The 23674-nt window shown below is 45.6% G+C and overlaps 1 protein-coding gene across 5 annotated transcripts in view; it reads left to right on the forward strand.

The window, feature by feature from the left end:
* FBXO42 (F-box protein 42) overlaps positions 1–16412 on the forward strand; it is a 70935-nt gene extending 54523 nt beyond the window's left edge. For all 5 annotated transcript variants that reach the window (XM_036444571.2, XM_036444570.2, XM_045585163.1 and 2 more), the window contains 6 exons: positions 7749–7902; positions 8260–8370; positions 9749–9845; positions 10323–10379; positions 11050–11166; positions 11628–16412. In XM_036444571.2, coding sequence (XP_036300464.1) covers positions 7749–7902; positions 8260–8370; positions 9749–9845; positions 10323–10379; positions 11050–11166; positions 11628–12743 — 1652 coding nt within the window. In that variant the 3' untranslated portion in view covers positions 12744–16412. The remainder of the gene's footprint in view (positions 1–7748; positions 7903–8259; positions 8371–9748; positions 9846–10322; positions 10380–11049; positions 11167–11627) is intronic.
* The last annotated feature ends 7262 nt before the right edge of the window (positions 16413–23674 follow it).

Consider the following 23674-nt stretch of genomic DNA (forward strand, 5'->3'; position numbering starts at 1 on the left):
TCCTACTCCGTTGGATAAGTAGAGGGAGAGATTTTGGCTTTCTACAATATAAAGATATTGAGATGTCATTTTGGAAAGCCCTTACCTAAGATCATCCTTCAGGATTGATTTATCATGGTCACTGGCCCCGGCTTACCTTTCCTTGGGAGAGTCCAGAGAACAAGTAAAGGGAGCTGTCGTAGAGATAGAGTGTGACCCAGAGCCTGAGGAGAAAAAGAGGTCATAAGAATAGCCTTGTACTCATTTCTCTGTCTACTCTAGGTCTGTAGCTTACCCAATTAATTACCTATTTTCAGCTTTAAAACACTCCTACCTTCTAACGTATCTGACTTGTTTGTGGCAGCTACTCAAAATGAATGTATCTGTATGCATGAAGAGCAATCTGATATAAAGATTAAGAGAATGAGTTTTAAATACAGAGAAAATGGTTTGGAATTCTGGCCCTGCTACTTACTTGTTTTATGACCTTGGGCAAGTTCTTTAAAGGAGCTTTGCTTCAGTATTCTCATCTGTAAAATGGGAATAAAGTGGGAGTTATGGAAGGGTTAAATTAGTTAATATATGCAAAGCACTTAGAAAAGTGTCTAGTGTATAGTGAATGCTCAATAAATATTGTCATTATCATTAGTGCAGTTGCAGTAGTAACAGTGATAAGTAGCAGTAACTGTAATGTCTCTTAGAAGTTAAATTACCCACTTATCTCTACCACTTTCCCCATTTCCTGTAAACATGGGCACAGACAAAACCGGTTTGGCTCAGTGGACAAAGCGTCTAGTGTATAGTAAATGCTTGCACTCTCTCTAATCTGGGACCCCTCGAGAGCAGTCGGACATCCCTCTTACAATCTAGGACTGCTGGCTGCCAACTGCTTGCCTGCCTGCTTTCCTGATTGCCCCTAACCACTTCTGCCTGCCACCCTGATCCCCCCCTAACCACTCCCCTGCCAGCCTGATTGATGCCTAACTGCTCTCCTGCCAGTCTGTTTGCCCCTAACTACTGGTCACCCCTAACTGCCCTATCCTGCAGGCTTGATTACCTCCAACTGCCCTTCTTTGCAGGCCTGGTCCCTCCCAACTGCCCTTCCCTGCTGGCCATCTTGTGGTGGCCATCTTGTGTCCACATGGGGACAGTCATCTTTGATCACATGGGGGCAACCTTCTTGTGTGTTGGAGTGATGGTCAATTTGCATATTCTTTTTATTAGATAGGATTAGGTAGGATAGAGGCCTAGGATTAGGTAGGATAGAGGTTGGTTTGCCCTGAAGGGTGTCCTGGATCAGGGTGGGTGTTCCCTTGGGGCGTGGGACGTCCTGGGTGAGGGGCCTGTGGTGGTTTACAGGCTGGTCACACCCCCGGCGACCCAAGCAGAGGCCCTGGTATCTGGGATTTACTTATCTTCTATAATTGAATTGAAACTTTGTAGTCTTCAGTGGAGCCAAGCCTCCTGCTCACTTTGTGGCTGCAGCCATTTTTATTGAGATTTATTTATCTTCTATAATTGAAACTATAGCCTTAAGCGGAGGCCAAAGCAGGCCAGGGCAGGGCTGCGGAAACTTGGCTTCCTCCATCATCAGGGGCAACTCAAGCCTCCTGCTCTCTCAATCTCCATGGCTGCTGCCATTTTTTTTAGGATTTATTTATCTTCTGTAATTTAAATTTTGTAGCCTTAAGCAGAAACCAAGGCAGGCGGAAAGCTTGGCTTCCTCCATTGCTAGGTAAACCCAAGCCTCCTGTGCTCTTTGTGCCGCAGCCATCTTGGTTGGGTTAATTTGCATATTCACTCCTGATTGGCTGGTGGGTATAGCGGAGATATGGTCAATTTGCATGTTACTCTTTATTAGATAGGCTGGCAATATTCTATATTGTGCTTTCCGATTTGATAGCCACTAACATGTGTTTAATGTTGACTATATTGGATTGTACAGGTCTTAATATGTAGTAGTGTTTTCAGTGGTTTGATTGTACATATTGTTACATTTTACCAACACTTTATATCAATTAAAAATATATTTTTTTTATTGATTTCAGAGAGGAAGGGAGGAGAGAGAGATAGAAATAATGATGAGAGAGAATCATCGATTGGCTGCCTCCTGCATACCCCCTACTGGGAATTAAGCCTGAAACCTGAGCATGTGCCCTGAACAGGAATTGAACTGTTGACTTCTTGGTGCATGGCATGATGCTCAACCAACTGAACCACACTGGCCAGGCATTGATCATTTATTTTATTTTTATTTTTATAGCAAAGATGGAAATTTATTGAAGAACTAGTACAGATTCCCATGTAGGGAGGGAGAAAGAGTCCCACTGAGTCCCCTTTTCCTACAATTTATAAAGGCTGCAGTTTTTTGTGCTTCAATATCCCCTTTGGTCACTATTCCCCTTTGATTTGGTCACTATAGCAACTCCTGAGCTCAAGTCTCACGTGAAGTATGTGAGGTTCTCTCCTTCTTTTCCCTTATTGTTCTATTCTCTCTGGGCTTTCTTCCCTTTATTTTATCAATGTATACCTTTTGCTACTTCCAGCTCCCTTACCATATGGAAATATGTAACTTCTGCCGTTCCCAGCTCCCTTGTCTTTTGCAACTCAGTAGCCCTGTGTTTTTTTCCATAGACCCCTTAATTCCTAAAATTTTCTAACTCTGCCTATTTCACCCCTAAAATCCCTTTCAGTCCCCCTTTCCAATTAGGAAATCCCAACTGCTATTGGGGACAGGGGATGCCGGTCTGTCTGACTGCTTCCTACTGACAACTGGGTCATCATTTGGGGGCAGCAGTCAGGGTCCTATCGGAAGTGGGTGATCTAAGGGTCCACAGATGGATGTAGTGGCCTCCATCTGCGGTTCCATGTGGAGGATCATTTGTATCTTTAGGGCTTCTAGATGGGAGGATATGAAACATACCGAAGGTTAAATAGGCAATGGTTAAAGATGAGTAATAAAAACAGTACAAACCAAGGTCAGAAAGGGATCTAGCTAATAGGGATGGTATTAATATCTTTAACTGGTGCCCAGACTGCTGGGGCAAGAGATTTGAAGCCCTTTTCTTTAGCCAAGCTGAAGAAAACTTCTTTGCAGCAAAAAATGTTATTCATGGTACAGACTTTGCCCTGTTCAATCGAGGGCTTCTCTGAGAGTAAAGACCATGTCCTGGTCAGTATTCTCAGAAATTTGAGAAGTCGTCCTGATTTGATTAATGGTAGTGGTGGTATAAGTCATCCTATAGACTAAGATTCAGCACATTTTACTCTGAAAAGGATGTGGAATATCTATACTAATAAAAGGGTAATATGCTATAATAATTAGGGCAGATGTCTTCCAGAGGTCCATCCAGACAAAGCCACAGCTGCTTGAGACCTGGGGCTCATGGCAGCCATGGGCTCAGGCAGCCATGCGCCCCAGCGGGACTCAGGCCTTGCAGCCACAGTGGTCGGCAGTGGCAGCAGCAGCGGGGTGATGGAGCTGGCGCCTTCCCCTGATCAGCCCAGTCACCTCCCACAGAGGGAGGCCAGACTGCAGCTTAGGACATCCCTTGAGGGCTCTGGACGGTGAGAGGGGGCAGGCTGGGCTGAGGGACCCCCCTCCACTGCATGAATTTTCATGCACTGGGCCTCTAGTGTGTGTGTGTGTGTGTGTGTGTGTGTGTGTGTGTGTGTGTGTGTGTATCCAATTAAGATTATTTGATCCTGAGTTGGGCTGCATATAACATAGTAGTTAGCAATTTGGGGAGCCAGTATAGCTGAGAGATTTGCTAAACCTGGGAAACAGAAAGGAGTATAAGTAGGAGCATCTTAGGGTTTTTCTGGGTCCCAACAAGGGCAGAGAGGTCTCCTCCAGGTACCAGCCTAGGGTTCTAGTGACACTTATGAAAAGACAGAATACCTATTAGAAAAATGAAAAGTGTTTATCTTGAAATATCAGAGTATGTTACTTATCTGGCACTTAATGACTCTCAGATTCTTTAGAAAGAGAAGTTTCACATCCTTAGAGGCTCATATGAGTAGTAATCCGGTGATTTAGTTGATGGCAGTGCAGCTTTGTCCGCCTCCTGTGCTGGCATTCAAAACTTACTCAGACAGACGGATCTAGGAGTTGATGCTGGGAGACTTAAAGCCGGTGTCTGTAAAGGGGCCTTTTGGGCTGTTTAAGGGTCCGCCCAAATAAATGAGGGCTATCCTGAAAACTCGTCGATCATTTATTTTAAAAGGTGTTATAGGAAACACCTAGTACACATAAAAGAGCAAATCCAAACTAGTCTTATGTTAACCATTGATTTTTGTTTCCCCATCACATTTGATGTATTTTATTTACGTTCCTGGGACTTGGAATAAGTTCCCTTTCATATCACCTACTGCCAGTTACAATTTTATTTCTGTTATAATTCTTGAGCTAAATAAGTTATTCTGCCAGGAATACTATAACCATATAATAGTAATTAAATATGTCCAGTTCTTTTCTTTTCTCATAAACTGTGCCATATATTATAGATGGCCATACTGTCAGATGTCTATGACTAATTGACCTGGTATTAACTTGATATTAATTTGCTTTAATAACAGTTACAGTACCAAGCAATGTTATAAATGCATTCCATGATTTAACTCATTTAATCTTCACAACCGCTCTGAGGCAAATACTGTCCTTTCATTCCATTTTAGAGATACACAAACTGAGGCAGAGAGAAATGTGATAAGAGGCCCCCCCCCCTGCATTGTGTCCACTGGGGGCCACCTGGAGCTCGCCTCTAGCCTTGCATTGTGTCTGCTAGGCTGGGGGTGTGCTGCCTGCCCAGATGCCCTCCCTCCCTCTGTGGCCAGGGCACCGCCATATTTGTGATGGAGTGGCGGTTAATTTGCATATTACCCTTTTATTATATTATATTCTTTACTTTTTCAACTTGTTCACAGAACTTATGAGTTCCAGGGTTGGGACAAGAACTTGTTTTATTTGCTATTTCACAAAATAAATCATCTTTGGGTAACATGAGCATTTTAACTAGGCCATTATAGAATTTATTTAGTGATTCTAGTTGGGCTAGGGAGCTTCCTCTTAGAAAGACAAAGGTTTTTAACCAGAAATAATGAGACTCTATGAAAGACAACCGATCATGAGTAGTCATGATTCCTGTGGGATAGTCGGTTATTAAGAACTAACTGATTGAAGAAAGCTGTTCCTAGAGAAGGTTTGTTTTCGTGGTGAGATCCTGTTGCTTTATGTCTATTCTATTTGGAAAATGTTCAAAAAAACTGATGCCTCAAAGTATTCTTAGGTGCTTGCTTACTCTATTTCTGAGGACTGGTACCTTCTCAGTAAATTATATAAAGTTACTCTTAAGTTGGATCCCAAGTAAGATAGTCCTCTGCTCTATGTTGTCAACCTCAGACACTAATTGACACCATTAAAGCAGCGTGAGGAGGACTTTTCACCCATGTTCCCATAGCCCTGCTGAAGGGGAGGCCAAGCTGTCCACCCAGTTTACAACACCTCAACTGCTATCAGCTTAATACACTGCTGGGATTCCTTTTGCTTAAAATTTCCCTTGAAAAAATGGATCCTGTATCTTTAACAACAGCAACAACAAATTTACTGATACCTGGTTTTGAGATAAAATACTTTGGTCTTCAGCAAACTAATATGGCATATAGAGTAAGAGATTGAAAGAGATAGCAATTGTTTCAAAGACAAAAGCTCTGAGAATGATGTTCCTGTGGAACATTTGTTATCCCTAAAGTTTTCCAGCATAAGCCGAATTTCTGTTGTTTCAAAATTTAGTCAACATAGCTAGCTCAGAGGTCCAGCTTAGAGGGCCCTAGTAGCCACTGTTGTGAGGCCTACAATTTCATTGGAATTCCTCATATCAAGCCTGGGAAGTCTGAGCCCATTGGTGCTACTGAGCCCATAGCTAAGGGCCTATAGGTCACTGTGTTAACATTTCACTATAGGACAAATGAGAACTGCATTCTACCTCTGTTTTTACCTCTGTTTGGTAGCAGCCATTATTTTTTTTCTTTCTTTATTGATTAAGGTATTATATATGTGTCCTTATTCCTCCATTGCTCCCCCCATCTCCCCAGCAGCAGTTTTTTGTTTGTTTGTTTGTTTGTTTGTTTGTTTGTTTTTTAATATGTGTTTTATTGATTTTCCACAGAGAGGAAGGGAGAGAGAGAGAGAGAGAGTCAGAAACATCCACCAGCTGCCTCCTGCACGCCCCCCAGTGGGGATATGCCCGCAACCAAAGTACATGCCCTTGACTGGAATCGAACATGGGACCCTTCAGTCCGCAGGCTGATGCTCTATCCACTGAGCCAAACTCTTTTTGGCAGCAGCAATTATTTTTAAGTGGCATCCAGGAACCTAGACTATATATATATATATATCATACTTCTCCCTGAATTGCTTACATTCTTTCCTTTGTACTCTCTATTAAGTGTAGTAAAGGGATGGGCAGGAGAGTTAACATTTATTGAGTACCTGCTATGTGCCAGGCACTGGGCCAGGTGCGTTGAATGTATTATTTAATACAATACATAAAACAACCTAATAATCGAGGTACTCTCATTCCTAATTTCAGTTGAGCAAAAAAAGACTGAGAGAGGCTAACTTCCCTCTAACTCATGTTTCTGTTTTAATTATTAAAAATGTGCAAATTGGCCGAAACCTTTTTGGCTCAATGGATAGAGCGTCGGCTTGGGGACTGAAGGGACCCGGGTTCGATTCCTGTCAAGGGCATGTACCTTGGTTGCGGGCATATCTCCAGTAGCGGGTGTGCAAGAGGCAGCTGATCGATGACTCTCTCGTCGATGTTTCTAACTCTCTATCTCTCTCCCTTCCTCTCTGTACAAAATCAATAAAATATATATATTTTTAAAAATGTGCAAATTGGTGATGGTTTTCTCTCAGACCTGCAAACCCACTTTTGTCTCCCCCTTTCTCTTATTCTTTGTAGAATTGGTTCTCGTTTGTTACTCTTCCTGGGAAAGGTTACCTGTAGACAGCCTACCCATGGCTTGTCCTAAGAACCTGAATCTTTTTTTTATTTTTATTTTTTTATTATTATTTTTTAATATATTTTATATTTTAATTGATTTTTTTTTGCCCCCCTCCCTCCTTCCCATACATACCCTCCCTCCCCAGAGTTTTATGTCCATTGGTTGTACTTATATGCATGTATACAAGTCCTTCGGTTGATCTATTATCTCCCCCAGATCTCCCTCCCCTCCCCACTGTAAATTGACAGTCTGCTTGTTGCTTTACTGTCTCTATATCTATCTTTTGGTTTATCAGTTTATAATGTTCTTTATTATCCATAAATGAGTGAGGTCACGTGGTATTTCTCTTTCATTGATTGGCTTATTTCACTCAGCATGATGCTCTCCAATTACATCCAGGTTGCTGCAAATGATGAGAATTCCTTCTTTTTTATGGCAGCATAGTATTCCATTGTGTAGATGTACCATAGTTTTTTTATCCAATCATCTGCTGACGGGCACCTAGGCTGTTTCCAAATTCTGGCTATTGTAGATTGTGCTGCTATGAACATAGGGATGCATATATCCTTTCTGATTGGTGTTTCTAGTTTCTTGGGATATATTCCTAGGAGTGGGATTACTGGGTCAAATGGGAGTTCCATTTTCAGTTTTTTGAGGAAACTCCACACTGTTCTCCACAGTGGCCGCACCAGTCTGCATTCCCACCAGCAGTGCACAAGAAGAACCTGAAACTTAACTATGCTGTTATTGACTCTTCCCAGGCTCCTATCCTTCCCCCAAAGCCGGAGCTACTCTGGTCGTGTACAAGGACCTGCTGGTGCTATTTGGTGGCTGGACACGGCCAAGCCCTTATCCTCTACACCAACCCGAGAGATTTTTTGATGAAATACACACTTACTCACCCTCTAAAAACTGGTAAGCCACAAAGATAAGATCTGGAATAAAATGTTTTAAATGAATGGATTACTTGTCTCCTTTGTGTTCATAAATCTCCTTGAGGGTTTGATGAAAGCTATGGACTCTTCCCAGAAAAATAATTTTACATATTTATGGATTTTGCCGATAGTTCCAGGTTTCCAGGACCCTTAAAATCTAAAGTTAAGAATCCTTATTTCAAAGAATAAAAGTAGAAGAGATTCATTCCTCTTTCAAGAAAAATGAATGAGCCAGGTGAAGAACAGGGAGCTCTTCAATTTTGGCTACTAAGTCTCCAGGAGTGCTGTGGATCCAGATGATTCCTGACTTCTTGGCTCCCTCTTGTCTTTATATCAGGTGGAACTGCATTGTGACAACCCATGGGCCACCTCCCATGGCCGGCCATTCCTCCTGTGTGATCGATGATAAGATGATTGTCTTTGGCGGCTCCTTAGGATCCCGGCAAATGTAAGTTTATTGATTTGCTTCCTGTCACTCTGAAGGTTAACATTCCTGGGAATAACAGTCAGGATCAGTATTCCTGAACATGGTTCTGTTTAGTTATCGCACCCTAGCATTCACTTTTTGATCCCCTAGTCACATAAGAGGAAAACTTGCTCCATAGAATCGGGTCTGTGTAGTCTGTCTTTGTTTGGTATGTAGTTCTATTTGGTGAGGTCAAATTCTGATGGCACCTCCACTTTGTCTGCTTCTGTCAGTGCCTACAGCAGGCCACCTTCCAAGGAACAGAGTCCTTTTTCCGCTCTCCTTTATGAATCAGTTCATGCCCTCTGGGGCTTCAGGGAAGGAAAGAGGTAGATTAACAAGGCAGATGGAATGGTTCACTCTCCAAATGGGATGAGTTGGGGGAGTGGGTAGGAGCAAGAAAACTGTGACAAGTCTGACACAGTTCTGCTGTTCTCCATACCCACTGTCCTCCCCACCTCTGGCCACAACTAGCCAGCTCCAACCAGAGTCAAGAGCCAGAACACTCCATCTGATTCACTGTCTGATTTGGCAGTGTGAGGAGGTTTAAGGCTTAAGGTATTGGCACTCTTATTCGTGTTCCTGGTGTGAATAAATAACCTTATAGAGGGGACTATGAAATACTCACTGCCATCTAGTAGTCTGTCCTCGCCATACTGTTCCCTTGTGGGTTGGAGATGCCACTTCGTCTTTGATAAAACCACAGCTCTCATTAGCCATGGTGAAATTACTTTCTGTAACCGTAATCAATAAATTAATTTCTCCTGACAATGAAAGAGCTGACTTGAATAATTTTTTTTTTTCTTCCTTCTGGTTTTTGCTTTTGAAACACTTGTATCTTACCTGTGGCTGGGTAGCTAAGTTGGTTAGAGCATCTTCCCAATACACCAAGGTTGTGGGTTTGATCCCTGGAAGGACACATAGAAGAATCGACCACTGAATGCATAATTAGGTAGAACAATAAATTGATGTTTTTGTTTCCCTCCCTCCTTCCATCCCTCCCTCCCCTTCTTTCCTTCCTCTCTTCCTTCCCTTCCTTCCTCCCTCTTTCATTCCCTCCTTCCCTCCCTACCTCCCTCCCTTCCTCTAAAATCAGTAAATAAATTTTTTTTAAAAAAGAAAGACTATATCTTGACCAGTAGCTATTTCCTGCTATCAATTAACTCTTTAGGTACTAGTTGTGATTACAGAGTGAGTCATGGAAAAAGCAAAGGTTTGAAGGTCTTGAGATGGATTCCAGGGAAAGGAACAGAAAAAAATATAGTTTAAGTGCTAACTATGAGTTTGTGGGGCATCTTTATAAATGTAACTTTATATCAGTAGCTCCCAACTCTTTCATCTTTATGTCCTTCTCTTACAGGAGCAATGATGTCTGGGTCCTAGACCTTGAGCAGTGGGCGTGGTCCAAGCCAAACATTTCTGGCCCCAGTCCTCATCCTCGAGGTGGCCAATCTCAGGTGCTCAGGAATTAAAATAACTATTTAGCAAATACCGTAACATCTTTCTGTTGGGATGGGACAGGGGAGAGAGGAAATCTGGTAAGATGCCAACATGCATAAGCCAAAAGAGAATTCGTCATTATTTTTGCTGTTTGCTTTTCAGCTTCTAATGGGTTGTATTTATTTTTAGTGACTTTATTATTATGCCTCTCCCCAAAGCATTTACTTTGCTGTTTCACTTCTTAAGAGAACCCTGCATTTAATGCGGTTGACGCTCTTATGTTAATATTTGATCAAAAAGAACATATCCATTCAGGTGACTCATCATTTGTTCACAGGGATCAAATTTGACATGGGAGAATGGAGAGCTTATGGTAATTAGAAGTAATCCTCTCATTCGGGAACTGGGAAGGTTATTTTCATATATAACTGAAGCATAGGAGGTCAGATGCCTGTGTCTTTATAGTTTTATTTTAAATTTCTTCCTGTCCCCAGATTGTCATAGATGATGCAACTATCTTAATCCTTGGAGGGTGTGGCGGTCCCAATGCTGTAAGTATTGCTGCTATAGCGTTCCCGATGCACCTTCTGCTAAGCGTTCAAACTTGCTTCCCCTTCTCCTCTTACGAGAGTGTTTTTGTGACATTTTCATTTAGAGAGTACCTTTTCCATTTGGATATATAGTCTTTGTATTTTCTGGCCTTTTCTCTGCTTTTTTTCTTTCTTTCTTTTTTTTTTGGGGGGGTGCTTTTAATTAGTGATAATCATCTCTTAACTATTCATATCTATATTCTTCCTACTCTCACTTCCTCTTTTGGCTATATGGTTTGCTGCTATCATTTCTTTCAAGGAGGGATGGGAGAGAAAGGTAGATTGATAGCTGTTGGAGAATATATGGAATTTATTTTAAGAATGCAGGTTTATAAAGTTATGGATTATCTATCTCCTCTCCCTACCCTCACTTACACACACGTACAACCACAGGCAAAATTCAAAACCACTTAAAATCAATTCATGGGTCACAAGAACAATTTCTTGTGCCTGGCCACTGGTGATATATGAATGAATGAAGGCATGGATGAATGAATAGCCAAAGATTTTGCTTTTCTTTCTGAATAGCCCATATCCTCTCTAGACCAGACAGTACTTGAGATTCCAGTTCTGTGTGTGCGTTTTGTAACATGACTCACATTGAGTCCTATTGTTGGTCCTTCTCTTACAGCTATTCAAGGATGCTTGGTTGTTGCACATGCACCCAGGTCCCTGGGCCTGGCAGCCACTCAAGGTAGAAAATGAAGATCATGGCGCCCCCGAACTGTGGTGCCATCCAGCTTGCCGGGTAAGCAGGGAACTGACAGGCTAGCAGGAGGGGAGGTCCTAAACTATAAAACCAAATTAATTTGTCAGATTTCCAAGCAAACTTGTCTGGAAAATGAAAATACTTTGATGTCACAAAATAGGTGGACATTACCCATAGCTCTTGGGAGTTTCTCACATATACAAATCACTAGAAGAGAAAACTTAGCGGCCCCAGTCATCCTTTTAAGTCCCAACTTTAAGCATCTCTTTGTCTATAAAATTTTCCCCAGGAACCCCCAACCAAAAAATGATTCCTCCACTCTATCTTTATTCTGTAGACACAATTCTAATAACAGTACACATCCATCTCCTCTTTAGCCTAAAAGCAGCCTACATTATTTTTATCTCTATCTCAGGTGCCTATAAAATGCCTGGGTCATGTATAAAATGTTTGATAGTTGAATGAATGATCAGAACTGAGCACAATTTTTTGCCTTCCAGGTGGGACAGTGTGTGGTGGTCTTTAGCCAGGCTCCCAGTGGGAGAGCGCCACTCAGCCCGAGTTTGAATTCTCGCCCTTCACCTATCAGTGCCACTCCTCCAGCCCTGGTTCCCGAAACCCGAGAGTACCGCTCTCAGTCTCCAGTAAGGAGTATGGATGAAGCTCCGTGTGTCAACGGCCGCTGGGGAACACTGAGGCCCAGAGCTCAGAGGCAGACCCCCTCAGGTTCCCGGGAAGGAAGCCTTTCCCCAGCCAGAGGAGATGGCTCTCCCGTCCTCAACGGTGGGAGTTTATCTCCAGGAACAGCAGCGGTAGGTGGCTCTTCCTTGGACAGCCCTGTACAGGCCGTATCTCCTAGCACTCCGTCTACGGCTGAAGGATATGACCTAAAAATGGGACTTTCTTCGGCTCCTCGACGAGGATCACTACCAGATCAGAAAGACCTGAGATTAGGATCAATAGATCTGAATTGGGATCTGAAACCCGCTTCTAGTAGCAATCACACGGATGGTGTGGACAACAGGACAGTTGGGGGAAGCATGAGACACCTTCCTGAACAGACGAACGGTGTGCATACCCCACCACACGTGGCCAGTGCCCTTGCAGGAGCTGTCTCCCCAGGTGCCCTGCGCCGGAGCCTAGAAGCCATCAAAGCAATGTCGTCCAAGGGCCCCTCAGCCTCTGCAGCACTAAGTCCTCCTCTGGGATCTTCTCCAGGCTCCCCTGGGAGTCAGAACCTGAGCAGTGGGGAAACGGTGCCCGTTCCCCGGCCAGGGCCAGCCCAAGCAGATGGCCATTCCTTACCTCCCATTGCCCGCCGCCTGGGCCACCACCCTCCCCAGTCCCTGAACGTTGGCAAACCCTTGTACCAGAGTATGAACTGCAAGCCCATGCAGATGTATGTGCTGGACATTAAAGACACCAAGGAGAAGGGGCGGGTCAAATGGAAAGTGTTTAATAGCAGTTCTGTGGTCGGACCTCCTGAAACCAGCCTGCATACAGTGGTACAAGGCCGGGGTGAGCTCATCATTTTTGGAGGGCTGATGGACAAGAAACAGAATGTGAAGTACTATCCAAAAACAAACGCCTTGTACTTTGTGCGAGCAAAGAGATAATGTTCTAAACCCCTTTCCCTTTCTGTGGCTTTTAATTTGAAATTTTCCAGCGTGCAAGCATTTGGACTGAGTATTAGGAAAACAAAGGACAAAATTACTCCCATAAACCAAAACCCCAATTTCCAACCTCACTTACTCCAGGCTGGGATCAAATCTCCATTAAGAAAATATATATATATATAAATGTATATTATATAGCCAACTCTGTTTACAAAGAGGGAGAGATCTCTGTCCTGGTTCAGATAAAATTGTTGCTGTGTTTTAGCAGAGGCTGTGCTGCCTTTTCTACTTTGCTAATAACTAGACCAAGAATTTAGGGAACAGATTAATACCAGAACTTTCCTAAGGAAACTGAAGAGCCCCTTATAAATCTTTATGTGGCCTTCTCAGAGTTAGGAAAAGAAAGGCAGGATGCACAGGTAGAGGTTTCAGATTCGCGTGCTTCAGGTGCTGGCAAGGTAAGAATAACCTGTAGAAAGTGTTTCCCCTTCTCTTAAAACCACAGAGGAGCTGTGAAAACCTCTCTTTGCAGTAATGCCCTAAGGCTGGCCCCACTCTGCCCTTTGTGACGAGGGCAGTTACCCAGAACAGCAAGGAATTTCATTCCATGTTCATGTGTCCAGACCATTGTGAAACAATGTCTGTATAGCAACACCTGTCCACCAAGTGTCCATTGGTCTTCTGAGTGCCCCCTCCGTGTCTCAGAAAACATTTTGGTATCTGATTTTATGGAATACCATGACAATCATATTTGGTTGCAAGTTGCCAAAAACCACATTCGTTCTCCTATTCCTTCCTTTAAAACTTGATCTTCAGAAGCTGCCTTTTCTTCTCCCCACCTTTTTTTCATAGGCAGATATTTTAAAGTCCTAAAACCTTTCTCATTTTTTTGTTTCTTTTATAAAGCTCAAGTGCCCAGAGAAATATCTTAGAAATTTCTAGAACACTTTCTCTGGTGTCACTAAGGGGCCGGTAGAGCATTCCAAATGCCAGTATCGTGAGAGATCCTTGAAGCATCAGAATAGACTGTTTTTTCTTATGAGCTTCTTTTTACTTCCAAAGCACAGTGGGCGCATCCATCCATATTTATAAAATGTGGAAATTGATCCTGAGAGGGAATCCCAATAACAGTTCCTTCTGGAAATTATTTTTGCCCTTGTGACGTGTATTTTTCTGCCTGGCTGTTAACCGGTGATGGGGTTGAATGACATGTGCTTGACCTCTTTGATGTATGTCTGACCTTGGAAGTAACTTCTCCTTTGTGATTGTCTCATTCATGTGTCACCCAGCCAAGGCTTGGCTTTTACTTTCATGTCATTTCTGAGATAAGATGCAGCCACCTCTGGTGATACATGGTCTCTGAAACTATGTCCTGGACACATTGGAACCACTTAAATATGGATTTTTATTGTGTGTGTGTGTTGATTTCTCATCAATGGAAAGAGGCTTTTTATTTTGTCTTTAGGATTTAAATTTCAAAACATTGCATTTCCCATCCCCACCCTCCCCTTTTTCTTGTTCACATTTCCCAAGCACAGCCTGCTACAGCTGGCCCTGGCTTTCAGCCAACACTCAGCAGGCTGTCTGATATGTATGTTTTCTCCTGTTACATCATGTTGAGTCCTTTCCCCTAGCCATCAGCTTTTACAGTGTGGTCTTGGTGGGAAAGTCCCCCTGGTGCCAAGCCCAGGAGAGGGGCAGCTCACAGGGCGGGATGTGTGTTTCAGAAACTGCTCTATGTGCTCCCTTGGGTGAGGGAAATACCATGTGCCTCCTCATTGTGGTGTCCAACTGCTCACAGCTCAGCACTTAGCTTTCCAGACTCCCTGCTCTGGGGCTGCTGCTGGTCCTCCTTTGGCAAAGACTGTTAAATCATGGGGGTGGTCCTTACTCACAGAGAAAGCTAGCCTAGATGATTAGCCATTTTGATTGATGTTGCTGAACCATGTTTATGACATTGCGCTTGTTCATGGACAGTGCCTCCAAACGCAGTTCTATTTAAATATAAAGTATTTGGAAGCCTGAAAGTGCAGATTCCAACTCTAATCTTTCCTTTTGTTCTGTGGCCTTCCTAAGCCAGCTGTTAACTTGTTGATTCCTTCTGCTTTCCCCAAGTAGGCAGGTAACAGGATTCCTTCAGAAAGTAACCCGGCTCCTCAGAGCTCCCTGGCCTCCCAGTATTGCCCACACCACTTGGAACCAGACTGTCCGTTTACAGCCCTTTAAGAAAAATCTGCCTCGTCTCCACCCAGGGGTGTCTGTCTGGGTGACTCCTGGGCAGTGAGGGCGTGAACCTTGGGAGAGCGACTCAGCAGTCAAGGCGCTTGCCTCCTCAGCCTGTGAAGCCACACGTGTGTGGAACTGCAGCGTCTCAGCTGAGGTGGCCATTTCCGCAGCACCACGCTACTTCAGTCGGACCAGGTTTAACCACAACTCTGGTTTTGATGTGATGCCAATTTTTGTCTTAGCAAAAATTGAGAAAAATGAGACAACATATTTTTTTTTTAACCCTCAGGAGCACCTAAAGCAAATATTTATCAGTATTTAAGTATTTAAAGTACATTTTGTTTCTACTTGAAGCTTTAACCCCTTCCATTCCTACAAGTGTGCCTTTGAGAGCCCTGTGTCATATTGACCTCCCACCACCTTGTTGCCCTCAGTGGGAATTTTAGTCTCTTACCCTCGTGGACAGAGCTTCCTGTTTTCTCCTTCTGCAATCTGGGTAGCAGAGAGGGCTCTGTCTTTTCGTTCATGTTGTACACTTGGGTGTGGGCTCCACAGTCCCCACCTACCCCACATTTTGGGAGCACAAACAGGTGTGGAAACAAGCTGAGATTTAGTTGTACGACTGTTTTGGGCTTGCTCTCCTTTCAGCCCTTCTGGATTGATTTTATTTTAATGTCTGGGTTTTATATCAATAGTTAAAACCATGAACTATCCTAGGAACTGGTTGGAACTCTTTAAAATAAAGAAACAAGAGGAGGAAAGAAAACTAACTTAAGAAATCTTGGCTTTGGAGGACAGAAAGCCACCAGCTGATGGAGAACAAAGGGACGTTGCCCTTCCCTCATGCTATCTTTCTGGATTTCCTTCTGCTTCGCTTCTTTCCTTCCCCTTAAAAGTGATATTCCTGGTTGGGTTGTCTGTCTGTCCTTGTCCCTGTGGTGATCCTGGCATGGTGATGTGCTCTGCTTTGCATTATCTGTGGTCTCTTACCAACACACAAATCAGTGGGGAGGATCCGGGGGCAAGAAAGCTGAGTTCTGAGCCTGGGTCCTGCGCAGCCTCCCCGCAGACTGCAGAAGGCATGTTCTGCATGGTCACCAGTAAGTGGCTCCCTCACCATGGTCATTGTCAAGTGAGAACAATCCTGAGGCTCTGCCTCCATCTGTACTCTCTCTCCCTGCTCAGCTCCCCTCCCACCAACCAGGGTTTATGCCAGCGCAGCCCCCGTGGGCCCTGGCAAAGCTGGTGCTGAGTGATGTTTCCCATACAACTCAGGGGTCCTGGGCGGCCTGTCCTGAGATGCTCATTTTAGGCGCATAATGGTGTAGGAATGAAAAGTGGATTTGATTTCATGGATACTTAAATCACTGTCAATTTCATTTTTTTGTTGTCTTTCCCTGATAACTTTTTAGCAATTTAACAAATAAAACAAAATGGACAGAATTGTCTTAACTCTTTTATTGGTAGAAAAGAAACAAAACTGATGGGAAGCGATTGAGGTTAGAAATTAAAGTTGGAAGCAAAGTAGTTGGAAAGCTCTCTCTGCTTCAGGAAGGTTGTGTTTGGGGTAGAGGTGGAGAGTTGCTCTTCCCTGAGGACCAGGTCGTTGAATGCTAAAGCAGCTCTCAGTCAACCTGAAGGACTTGGTGTTTCTGAGCCTCGGGACCAGGCAGTGGAGACCCAAGAGAGGTGGCGAGCTTTAAGCAGAGACTCAGGGGCCAGGTTGACATCTACACGTCAATGGCCTAAGCAAAGATGGGACACAGGGTCCAGGGTCTTGAAACAGCATAGCAAGTGGTGGATGGGAACACAGGCCAGAAGCCCTGCAGGCCTGGGCTCTACTCCCTGCCTTCCCCTATTTACAACAGCCTTGGATGCAACTTTTCTTACCCATGAATATAGTTTCTATTTTATAGGATCATGAGAATTAGTTAAAGTTGGATGTGAAAAGCACTAGCACAGTGCCGGGCACATAGTAGCTGCTCAAAAAACGGTGGCTCTTCTTTATAGTTAGCTCTTGAAGGAAAGGCAGAGCCCAGTGTGTCCATTGTTAGCATGTCCGTGCCATGGATTATGTGTGTCTCCAGTTGTCTGGGTCATCTTTTAGATGTCGTGAGAATCTCCGAGGCTTTTGCTTCTCGAGAGCAATAAGCAGCAGCTGTTGCCATAAATCAGGTCAGAATTGTCTCGGTTGTTTAATCTCCCTTTTAGACTTTCTCTTTGGGTTGCCAGTCAAATCTGGCCTCCAGCACATTCTTCTGCCTGGATTTAAAGGCACATTGAGTTAGCTCCCAGTCTGGAAGTATCATTTGGGGGCTGATGACATGAGTATGCCCACCTGTGTGGGGGTCTGGGCGGAGCCAGACACCATTAGGGCAGATGGCTACAGCCCTGAAGCCATTTGCGGAGTATGTGCCAGTTCCTCCTACCCCTGGTTCTTTGTGCAAGTGCTTTCTCTTCATTCAGTACACACTGAACATCAGGCTCAGGCTCTGTACGCTCACAGCTCTTGTCCCAGGCTGCAATAGGAAACTCCATTTCTAACCGCACATGGTCCGGTGCTGTCTCTGCTGTTCACCGTGCGTTGAGGCACACGGCAAACTAGACTGTGATGTGAGGCAGGCCCTCGGGTGCAGAGCGCCCAGCACCATGTGCTGACAGCTGCTGATTTGGTGGTGATGGGGGTAAATGATAGTTTCTATCTAATGCTTCCACAGTTGCCCTTGAAGAAGGGTTGGGCTGTACAAGGTCATGTCGCTGGAAGGTCTAGAAAAGAGATGTCAGGGTCAGTGAGAACATTGTTACAGTCAGAGCTCTCTGTAACGTCTGAAACCAGTTTGGCATTACGAGGAATTCAAGCACAGCCTAGAGCTCCAGTCTATGGGATGTTGTAGAGGAGGCAGCGCATAGGGTGCCAGTGATGATGGGTGGTCCTGAGAAGAAGAAAACATCAGTGCCTGGGGAAGACTCCACATGCCCGGCCCAGAGGTCAGTCCTGTCAGACTCGCTGACAGCATCCAGAGGCCACGCTCCTGACCACTGATGAGCATGGTTCTGTTCTGAAGGAGATCAGAATGGGGAAACAGCAATGTGATCGTCTCCAGGTGAGAGGATGTGTGGGAGCAGAGAAGGGGAACTTGCTGGTTTGGGTGGAAACCTTAACGTCAAGAATATAGCTCAGAGAAGATCCATGACTCACCCAAGGCCTTGCAGACCCAGCACTGCACTCCCTGGCCACTCCCGTGCATCTGGTGTAAGTTACAGCATCCAGCTAGGGAAAGGGCAGCTGCAGACTCCTTTCTCCTCGGGTCTTTGCAGCTCCTCTCCACCTGGCTCTGTGGGGAGGCCATGTAGGACACACTGACTCAGACGGGGGACCAAGGCCTTGCACGTCACTGTCCTGAGCCGGCTCTTCAGCCCGAGACTCTGCCTCACATCCTAACCCAGGGAACCTGGGAAAGACCAGGCTTTGAGCACCCTCTGGTCCAGGCAGGACAGGAGGCATCACCTCGACATCCTGCAGGCTGGCCGGCCAGCTTATGGTGCTGCCGCATTTGATTGGGGTTTGCCCTTGCTCTGCTGTGACTTCTTGCCTCCACCAGGCAGAGGGGAGCATCCCCAGCTGAGGTCTGCCTTCGGTTTTCTATGGCCGTAACTATCCCTACCCACTCCTCTACAGTGCACACAAAAGCAGTTCAGCATTCTTATAGGTTCTTTGTAAGGCAAGGATTTTCCCATTGCCGGAAGTGTTCAATCAGAGAGTAATAACTTTTCTGTGAGGGGATGACAGGTGGTTTATGCATCAGATCAAGAACGGGACCAGCCTGGCCAGTGTGATTCAGTGGTTGAGCATCGACCTATAATCCAGGAGGTCATGGTTCCATTTCCAGTCAGGGAATATGCCCAGGTTGCGGCCTCAATCCCCAGTGGGCATGTAGGAGGCAGCCAATGATTCTCCCATCATCATTGATGTTTCTATCTCTCCTCCTCCTTCTCTAAAATAATTAAAAAAAACACACACACACATTTAAAAAAAGAAAAAAAAAATGGGACCAAAGGACCACTCTTTCAACCCTTGAGACGGTCTGTAGACTCAGAAAGGACTTCCTAGAGAGGATGCAGGACAGGGGCAAGGGCAGGACGTTTGACCAGGAAAGACTTTGGTTCAAAAGCTGGCCCTGTCACTTTGACCACCTCTGAGTCTCAGTTTTATCACTAAAATAACCATGATGCTGCCAGCCTCACAGGTTAGCATGTTAGCTGGAACCAGCAATTATTGTTAGTCTATGAAATGGGTGTTATTCCCCAAAAGGACCACCTGGGGGCACCCTGTGAAAGAATTTGAGTCTTAGGTGCTCTACTAGAAGCAACCTTAAGAAGGAAACTGAATGTACTAGAGGAGAAAAATGCCCATATTCCTCTGACCTCTACTGGGTAGGACCCCTTCTATCAAGCCGGCATTCTCTGCCCCAGCCCCCACCTGTGGGAAAGCCAGTGTTCTCCCCACGGGGCTGGACTCTGGATCCAGACCCTGTCAGCATGCACAAAGCCAAGCTGCTTTAAGTAAATGTATAAGAGGCCGGTAGAGTATGTCGTGCCCCACACAGGGAGCTGTCTGCTTACCCCCTGCAGAGAAGAGGAGGGCTGAGGACCACGCTTTAGCAGACAGGAACCTGGGGGGAGGAAGGACGCTCCTGGCCCGGAGCCTAGTGTTGGTTGCCACCCACCCATAGGAAGACCAGGGGAGCCTAGGACCACCCTGAGGATTACTGTCCTGAGGGTGTACCCAGACACAGGCATGGCTCCAGGTGCAGTGGGAAGCTCTCAGGGTTTGAGGCAGGGGAGTGACAGACACGAGGCTGTCCAGGTCCAGGACACAAACACTGTGAGCCCGGGCCTGGCACAGTGCAGCCTCAAAAGAGCTCCCTGGGCATGAAATACAGGATCTCCAAATTCTATATTTAAAAATGGAATCTGGGCGTTTTTAATCGGCCCTGCTTCTGAGTGGAGTTGCCTAGTTCTTTGACTTTATTCCCAAGTGTGGCATGCCCAAGAGCAAGGTCTGCATCTCACTACTTCCTCTCAGTGTCTGGCCGGGCTCCAGTGCTCATGAATGTCTGACAAATACATGCCCTAATCCACTCATGCTTGGAACGTTCGCCCTGCTTCCTACTGGTCCTTCCAGTCTCACCCTCCTCAGGCCATTCGCCAAGCTGGAGCCACAGCCAGTTGTCAATACATTTGTATTAAGTTTTTACTATATTTCAGACCTATTTCTAGGTAATAGGGATTACTATGGGCTGAGTTATGCCCCCTGAAAAGTTCATTTGTGGAAATGCTAACCCCCAGTACCTCAGAATGTGATTATATCCATGAATAGGATCATGACTGAAATGATTAAGGTAAAATGAGGCCATTAGAATGAGCTCTACACCAGTGTGACTGCCCTCCTTAGTTAAAAGAGGAAATTTGGACACGGACCCATCCCGAGGGAAGGCCATGTGAAGACATGGAGAAGGTGGCCACAGACAAGCCAGAGAAAGAGGCTGGGCCAGAGCGTCTCTCACAGCCCCCGGGAGGAATCAACTCTGCCAATGCCTTGATCTCCAATTCTCACCTCCAGAACGAAATCTATTTCCGTTGTTGAGGCTGCCCACCCTCGGGTACTCTGTTACTGCAGCTCTAGGAAACTATGACAGGGATATAATAACAAAAAGATGAGGCACATGTCCTCCGTGAAGGAAGCAGATGATACATTCTTAAATTTCAGGACCAAGAACAGGATGATGGGAAAGTGAGAGCCTGGGGTACCGGGGCAAATCCTTAAGCAGTGGGGGAGGGAAGGCCTCTCTGTGCAGGGCCATTCGCCCCGAGACCCGAGTGGGAGGAGCAGCCGTCCATGTGAGCTACTGGGGGAGGTGCAGAGAGCTCCACGTGTTGGAAACTGCAATGCAGAAGCCTAAAGCAGCGGTGGGGCCTTTTTCCTGCCAAGGGCCATTTGGATATTTATAACATCATTCTTGGGCCATACAAAATTATCAACCTAAGAATCAGCCTGCTATCTTTGATCAAACATTTAATTAACTCACTCCTAATGCCTTGGCAGGGCCAGGCCATATGATTTCACAGGCCTTTTAGGGATGTTCCCCATAACAGCCCTAGAGGAACAGAAAAAAAGCCAGGGGCCCTGGCTGGCATTGCTCAGTGGTTAGAGTGTCCTCTTACCCCCGTCATTGAAAGGTCTTAGGTTCCCTGTCAAGGGCATGAGTCTGGGTTGCAGGTCAATTATGGGCCTGGGTCTGAGTGCATGTGAGAGAAAATGGATATGTCTGTCTCACGTCAATGTTTCTCTCTCTCTATCCCTCATTCCCCTCTCCCTTCTACTCTCTCTAAAAATCAATGGAGAGGGAAACTCACTAGACCACGATGATTCACAAGCTTCCTTCTGAAATGCAATTCTAACCACCTCACTCCCAGGCGCCAATTGCTGTCTGGCTTCCTGTCCCCGGCATCGGTGTTTATCTAAAGTAGGTCTGTGGACTCTATTATGGACTGACTTGTGTACACCCCCCCACACACACCAAATCTATATGTTAAAGCCATCAGTCAAATAGGGCCCCTCATAAGACTTTTTTGGAGATAGGGTCTTCAAGGAAATAAAGTTAAGTGAGGTCATAATTGTGGGGCCAGTCCACTATCACCAGTGTCCTTATAAAAAAAGGAAGAAAAGCAAGAGTGTGTGCAGACACACTGAGAGGGCAGCCTCCTACAAGCCAGGCAGGAAGGCCTTCCCAGAAACCAACCCTGCGGCACCTTGAAGTTGGACTTTCAGCTGCCAGAACTGTGAGAAGAGGTTTCTGTTGTTTAAGCCCCCCCAGTCTGTGGTAATCGGCTATGGCAGCTCATGCAGACTGATGCAGAGATTAACTTCCCCGACTGCCCAGTGCTCTCCTTACAGGCGCAGGGCCCATAGACTCATCGGATGCCCCGAAGCAGAATCTGGGGGTTGGAGCCCAAGAACCCATGCTTTGAATGGGCTCCTGGTGCTCCATGAGCTCCTGAGGGCAGTGCAGACTGATTTCAAGAAGTAACCCTAGCCAAAACCAGTTTGGCTCAGTGGATAGAGCATCGGTCTGCGGACTGAAGGGTCCCAGGTTTGATTCCGGTCAAGGGCATGTACCTTGGTTGTGGGCACATCCCCGGTGGAAGGTGTACAGGAGGCAGCTGGTCGATGTTTCTCTCTCATAGATGTTTCTAGCTCTCTATTCCTCTCCCTTCCTCTCTGTAAAAAAAATCAATAAAATATATTAAAAAACAAACTAACCCTCTGGCTACCAGCTCCTCTGACCACCAGCCTTCCTCTCTGTGCCAGGGATGACCTCCCATCTTCTCTGGCCTCGGGTGAACTGGCGAGTTCATTCTGCCAAGTTGTTCCATTTCCTCCCACTCTCCCGAGCCCTCCACAAGGCCAGCCAGCACAGGCCTGGCTGTGGAGTCTGGAAACCCAGAGGTAAGTCAGCTCTGAGCCCTGGCACACGAGAGACTATTGCTGTGAATAGCCTGGCTCCGGGCAGATCCCGTAAGGACTGCAGGAGGGGCACTGAGCGACCTGGGAGTGTGGGCAAGTTCCACGCACAGAATCCTGTAGGAGTGGATATGCATTGGTGGTATCTCTGCCTCGCTGCCGTGGAAGCAAGTTGAAGGAAGTGCCCGCCTTACACATCCTTGTCCCCTCCACCCCCTTAGATATAATGGGCCTCTGTGATTTGTGGGTTTGCAGTCCTCTGGCTGCTTCCAGCTTTACAAGGAGCCGCCCTCCAATGGCTGGGGCAAAGATTTAAAAACACAAGGCCTGCCCTAGCTGATTTGGCTCGGTGGATAGAGCATCAGCATCGGTCTGCGGACTGAAGGGTCCCAGACTTGATTCCTGGTCAGGGTTCATGCCTGGGTTGCAGGCTCAATCCCCAGAGGGAGGTATACAGGAGGCAGTCGATCCATGATTCTCTCTCACCATTGATGTTTCTATTTCTCTCTCCTTCCTCCTTCCTCTCTCAAATCAATAATATATATTTAAAAACATAAGGCCCACTCTGGCAGAACAGACACATACTTCTCTCAAACCCTGGGTTCTGAGTCTGGTTTTCCACTGACCACCTGTGTGCTGTGGTCTCAGACAATCGTATAATTTCTGAGCTTCCTCGTCTGTGAAAGAGAAGAAGGATAATATTTCCTACACAGGTTTCTTTATAGAACTAAATGAGGCAGCCTCTGTTGGCCTTCAGTAAAGGCTAACGCATAGGTTACTCTTCACATAACATATTTGCCCTACTGAAGGCACTGTAAGAGGACCCTGGGGAAAATTAAGTGCAATAGACTTAACTAAAACTTAAGTACATAACTCCGTAACACCCCATCTGCATCCCAACCAGCCAACAGGCATTTAACTGAGCATACGCCTTCGGGTAGCAGGCCAGCGTTGGAACAGTGGAAACGGGCTCATGGCCTCAGTGCCGAAACTCAGCTCCAGGAGGGCAGGGACTTCTTGTTCCCTGATGTATTCCCAGCAGCTAGACCAGGCTGAGCACATAGTAGGTGCACAGTAATTATTGTTGAATGAATGGGCTGAATCGATCAGTAAATGACTGGAAGAGACCGGCAAGTGTGATTGAGTGGTTGAGTGTCGACCTATGAACCAGGAGGTCCCA

The sequence above is a fragment of the Pipistrellus kuhlii genome, unplaced genomic scaffold, assembly GCF_014108245.1.
Source record: "Pipistrellus kuhlii isolate mPipKuh1 unplaced genomic scaffold, mPipKuh1.p scaffold_m20_p_2, whole genome shotgun sequence".
Classification (NCBI taxonomy): domain Eukaryota; kingdom Metazoa; phylum Chordata; class Mammalia; order Chiroptera; family Vespertilionidae; genus Pipistrellus; species Pipistrellus kuhlii.